Source organism: Colobus angolensis, unplaced genomic scaffold (assembly GCF_000951035.1).
Source record: "Colobus angolensis palliatus isolate OR3802 unplaced genomic scaffold, Cang.pa_1.0 Scaffold46, whole genome shotgun sequence".
Lineage (NCBI taxonomy): Eukaryota > Metazoa > Chordata > Mammalia > Primates > Cercopithecidae > Colobus > Colobus angolensis.
Window position 1 is genome coordinate 14509280 of NW_012118043.1, and position 6059 is coordinate 14515338.

General features: G+C 42.1%; 1 protein-coding gene across 2 annotated transcripts in view; it reads right to left on the reverse strand.

The window, feature by feature from the left end:
- ACPP (acid phosphatase, prostate) overlaps positions 1–6059 on the reverse strand; it is a 49202-nt gene that overhangs the window by 18108 nt on the left and 25035 nt on the right. For both annotated transcript variants that reach the window (XM_011958216.1, XM_011958217.1), the window contains 2 exons: positions 5357–5489; positions 447–529 (listed from right to left, as the gene is read on the reverse strand). In XM_011958216.1, the coding sequence (XP_011813606.1) occupies positions 447–529; positions 5357–5489 (216 nt within the window). The remainder of the gene's footprint in view (positions 1–446; positions 530–5356; positions 5490–6059) is intronic.

Consider the following 6059-nt stretch of genomic DNA (forward strand, 5'->3'; position numbering starts at 1 on the left):
CTTCCACCCCTGTCCTAATGATTCACCTCCTGGCCTTCCACCCCGTCCTAATGATTCACTTTATTTGTCCTACACACTAGTGAGGAGCACTTACTAAACCCTTTCAGCTTGATGTGTTGGATGTGCTGCCTTGTCCAGGAACCCTTTCTGCTTCTCTTCTCCGCCCTCTTGGAACAGAAGGGATGCCTAGCTTTTCTGAGGCGCTAAAGCACTTGCCTGCATGGCATTTTCATACCATTTTGTATAGTGTTTATGTTTGTCTTCTTGTTAGTTTAGATTATAAATCCCTTAAAGGCCAGAATGATGCATTTAATTCTAAAAGCTTTGTGCAAGTGCCTACCACGTACAAGGTGATGGGGAAATGAAGATAAAGAAGATGAGGTCCTGTGCTTCAAGAGATCACACCCTTGAACAAATAGATGCTAAATGAAGACAAAAATACTTACTGCAGAATACATGATAAGTTTTTTGTAGCTTGGCATCTGAGTTGCTCTCTTCATGTGATTGAGGATTTCACTGACCAGGACACCTTAAAGGAGATGAATCAATAACAAAACTGAACCAAACATAAGCTTCTATTTTAGTTCATTAGCTTTTTGTCAATTCATAGCTGAAGACTCTCCCTGCCATGACTTAAGAAGTGGGGCAAAGATCTAATTTTGCTGAGCATCTGCTCTGTGCTAGGTAGTGTGATTTACATACCTTTTTTTAAAAACCGAATCCTACGTCTCAACCCTTTTATAGGTAAGGAATCCTAAGTCCAGAGATATTAAGTGACTCACACAGCCAGGTAAGGAAAGCTGGACTGGCACAGTAGAACTGTACCATACCAGGTTTTGTTAAAACTCAGGTTAGGAGGCTGATAAACTTGGAAGGAACTTCAGACAGCTTTTTCAGATCATAAAAGATCATTCTTAGTCCATGTTCTTCTCCAGAGCAGACCTGAAATGACAGCACAGCGGGTACTCCTCTGTTCTCACCCGTCTTGCTTCTACTTTCTGGCAGTCAGACCAGTGGGAGGCCATGGGAGAAAGCAGCTCTCTGGATGTTCGTACAGATCATGGACTATTCTCTGTGGACCATTTTTCCACGTTACCCTAGGTGTCACTATGTGGGGGACAGCCAGCATCTTTAGCTTTCATTTGAGGTTCTGTCTGTCTTCAGTAGAGGAAACTTTTGCTCTTCACACTTTACGTCTGAACACCTAACTGCTGTTGCTCCTCAGGTGGTGAAAGACAGATACAGAGCTTACAGTATTTATCCTATTTGTAGGCACTGAGGGCTGTGGGGTACCTTGTGGTGCCAAAACAGATCCTGTTTTAAGGACACGTTGCTTCAGAGATGCCTATAACTATCTGGTGTCTCTGTTGGTCTCTTTACCCTGCATGTGCTCTCCTGGCTGAGAATGACCAGTAGGGTGTGTGTGTGTGTGTGTGTGTGTTGTAATAAGCAGGTTATTGATATTAACAGATTGACTATAATCTCAGGTTCTGTAGTCCACTCAGCAAACACATACTGAGCAGCTATGATGAGCCAGATACTGTGCTAGGAGAATCAGACCTGGTCCCTGCTCTCCAAAAACTCATAAAACAGTAAGAAGAGACAGGTCTGTATACACCAGTAAGTATAAAAAGGGGTTAATTAAGGAGGTAGGTGATCTCCTCTTTCTGTAGATGCGGGAAATTCCTTGAGGATGAACAGGATAATCTGAATACATTCTAATAGGTCTAAATCCCTCCATCTCAGAGAGGGTTGCCCTGTGGAATGCATTAGGGACTTTAGCTTGATTAACATGTCATATTGGTGCTAAACTCTGTGGCCAAGCTTTTGGGAGCCATGACAGCCACCTGCAATCAGCAACTTGCCCTTGGTCAACAAGTGCCTTTTGGTCAGGCTGCAGTTTTGGTAATGAATATATCAGTTCTTGGTTCTGGGATCATTACCCCCTTATCCCAGGAGTGATTGGGGTGACTATCATGATTATCTTCAGGCTCTGAAATATCAATATTCTGTTTTATAGGGGAAACTGAGGCTCAGAGAGGCTCTGCAACTTAATCAGATTATACAACTTGTAAGCAGGGAAGGAGGGCTTTAAATCTAGCATGTCCTGTGTCAAAACCTTTATTTGTAATCATTAGACCATGCTATAGTGGAAAGCTAGCTTCAAAGTTATCTGTTGTATCCTTTATTAAATCTTCGTAAACTAGACGAAATATCATTGATTTGAAGACATAAACTTTACTTTCTTCATTTCTAGTCTATAGCAGGGGTTGGCAAACTTTTCTGTAAAAGTCCAGAGAGTAAATGTCTTAGGCTTTGTGGGTTATAAAATCCGTTGCAAGTACTCAACTCTGCAGTAGTAGCATGAAAGCAGCAATAGACAATGCATAAATGAATGAATGTGGCTGTATTTCAATAAAACTTTATTTACAAAACCAGGTAGTGGGCTGGATTTGGCATACAGGCAGTAGTTTGCCAACCTCTGACCTACAGCAAGAAGAGCTCTCTTTTCACTGATATGACCAGCCATATGGTCCTATATTTGCCCCAGGGATTTTTTTGGGGTGTGTGTGTGTGTGTGTGTGTGTGTGTGTTACTGAACAGTGTCACCCTTGAAGTTAAATGATGAAATAAAAATTCTAGACTGGGTACAGTAGTTCATGCCTATTATCCCAGAACTTTGGGAGGCCAAGGTGGAGGATCGCTTGAGCCCAGGAGTTCAAGACTAGCCCAGGCAACATAGGGAGACCCTGTCTTGGCAAAAAATTTAAAAAAAAAATTAGCTGGACATGGTGGTGCATGCCTGTAGCCCCAGCTACTTGGGAGTCTGAGGTGGGAGGATCGCTTGAGCCTGGGAGGTCAAGGCTACAGTGAGCCGTGATCATGCTGCTGCACTCCAGCCTGGAGGACAGAGCGAGACCCTGTCTCAAAAACAAACATACAAACAAACAAAAAATACAAAGAAACAAAAACAAAACAAACTAACTAAAGAACTAGCAAAGGCCAGAAGATGGCGCTGATGTTTCCACGTTACTCCTTGTCACCTAGACAATGTGGGTTTTCTGTATAGGACTGTGTTCAGCTGTTTCATCATTCAACAAACACGTAGTTGACAAATCTCTCTGCCCAGCCAGATCTGAATAATGGTCTGAGATTTTGTTTTGGCAGAACCACACAGGAGAAAACTTCCTGCTTAACAATGGTGCTGGACTTTTTCCAGAAAGCAGGACTGCTGGTTTCATACAAGTGCCAGCCTTTAGAATCCAAGATCAGGGAACATCTCAAGAGAAGGACTCTTATAGACACAGTCTAGTTTAATCTCCTCATAGGTAGTGAAACAGAGATCCAGAGAGGGGAAGTGGCTTCTCCCAAATGTAATCTTCTAGTAGCCAAGGGGAATAAAAAAGGAAACATGAGGAAAGTGGAGCAACTCCATTTCTTATTCATATAAACACATCTCTACATCTACTGTTAGACTACTGTCAATTCCCATCTGGTATAAAGCATGTTGGGATTTTATTCAAATGCAGATCCTGTTCCAACTCATTTGGGAGTGGGGCCTGTATTTCTAGCCAGCTGTTAGTTGATGCCGATGCTGAAAAGTAGCCTGCACTTTGAGTCGTGAGGGGCTAGATGCCTGAATCCACCATAACTAGGTTGGGGGAAATAAATCAAGAGTCCCACTTCTACCATCTGATGGGGCTTGCGATTGAGTCACACTGCTGGCACCTGGTGGGCCAGAAATGAGGCTGAGTGATTATGTGGCTTCCAAGGCACCCTCTGCATCTTTTGTTGTTAAGCACTTAAGATTGAGCTTCTGCCCATATACACAGTATGTATCCTGCCTGGTAATTTTTTCCAACACTCCAGGTTCCATCTAAGACTCCTCTCTGGAGGCTCTCCCTTCCTCAAGGCTGGATCTTGTTGCTCATGTGTTTAATGTGAAGTAAGGACTTGCACATTTCTACCAAGTCTGTCTCTGTGCCATGCAGTCAGGATTTCTGTAATAGCAGGTCTATAACATCCTCATATCATTAATGGCCACTGTCGAAAACTTTTTGCCCCAACCTACTTTATTCATCTCACATGTATTTGCTCCTGACCATCCTGGTTTCATACCTCATTCCCCTGATTACAGCTTGCCTCACTCTTTATACCTGTTGTGCAGCCCTGCTTTCCTAGCTATAATTGACTCCTTTTCTGGTCAGTGATTTGAATTTTTTCCCTAGTTAAGTAGCCTCAGTGAACAACCTCCGAGTCTGGTCCAGCCCTAATATGCTTTGCCTCTAGGCATTCTCTTGGGATTTTGATGGACTTATCCTGATGCTGTGGTGAATAGTGTCTGTCAATGGCTGGAGTCATGATGCGATTTTATTAATCTCAAAATGCCTCGAATATATGTGCCAACCTGACTTGGACCATCTCCTGTGGCTTGGACTTTCCTCATTATGTCAACCTGACATGATGGACTTTCTCCTCTTCTTTATCCCTAGTTTTAATACCTATGATAACCACATCTGAGTCTGACACCCCATTTGGTATCTTGGCCTGCCCATCCAGTTTCTCTCATAGGCCCCAACATCTGTCCTTGTCTTTGCTGGTCCTTTTTTCTTCCATCCACTTATCCTGATTACAAGAATCCAGCATCCTCTTGCCTGGGTCTGCCTTCATATGGCAGGGTGTCCTGTGCTACAAAGAGCCAGTTCTAACCAAGAAGAGGCATCACTGATAAATAATTCTCAACAGCTTTCAATGTCAATGGAAAATTTCAAGCTGTGTTATAAACTTGTCAATTGCAATGTATTTTAATAGTGCATAATTAGTCTGAAAAATATAACAATTTGCCTGAAAAACATATTTTATCAGCTTTCAGAATGACTACCGCTCAGGGTTTCAGGAAAACAGGCCACTTTTGTCAAACCTCCCACTTGAAAAATTCATCATATAGGCCACAAGACACAACTGATTTTCATGGGACTCAGACAAAGATCCTTGATTCTTGATCTGGAAGGGATGGAAAGGATCATTTAGCTTTGGCTTTCATTTTCCAGATAGAAAACTAAGGGCCTGAGTGAGTAATAGTTATAATTATACTAACATATGACATTGATTGACAGTGTATTATGTACCAGGTACTGTTTGTTCTAAGCCCTTTGAATACATACATACATTCATCTTACTCACTGTCTATGAAGTAGGAATCATTAATATCCCCATTTTGCAGAACGGAAGCTGGTGCAAGAGTGATTAAGTGAACTGTCTGAGATCACACAATTGATTAGTGGAGGGACTAGGACTCAGACCCAGATCATTCAACCACAAATCCAACATGCTCCTCTCACTTTTTAATACTTACCCCCTTGGAGCCTAGATTTCTCTTTCTGCTTGTGAATTCCATAGAGGGACAGGAGGGACAATTCTGACAATTCTCTCAGTTTGGTCATGGCTTCCTCAGTGGCCCAGGAAGGTAAAGTGAAATTGTGAACACTCTGTAGCAAAGTAAAAGGAAGAAAAATGTATGTGTATTTGTATAACTGTCCTCTTTGTTGACTTATTTTATCCTTTTTCACCCCACAAGAACTAGTAGGGTCAGACTTGCTTGTCCTGCCATTTCTTTCTAAGAGAACTTCATATTGTGATAAGTAGTGGTATTGACTTTCAGAAGAGAAGCTTATATAAATGAATTTGTCCATTCCTACCCAGTTCATAGCTTTTGGTTTAACTCTGGATCAGTGGGTGGCTCATATTTTGCATAGTAAGGGTGCAGTAGGGAAATAATACCTCATTCCTTTATGAAAGGGTTAGAAATCTTTCTATGAACCAGATAGAGTTAAATGATATTTCCTTAAAAGCTGAATGGGCTACCTGCGAGGCCAGTTAGGAAAGCCAATATATTTCTGGAGCCTTCAGTAATATATTCTCCCCTACCCCATCAAGGTCTAATTTGCTGACTTTTTTTTTTTTCAGAGACAGGGTCTTGCTCTGTCACCAAAGCTGGAATGCAGTGGCCATCACAGCTCAATGTAACCTCAAACTCCAGGGCTCAAGCAATCCTCCCA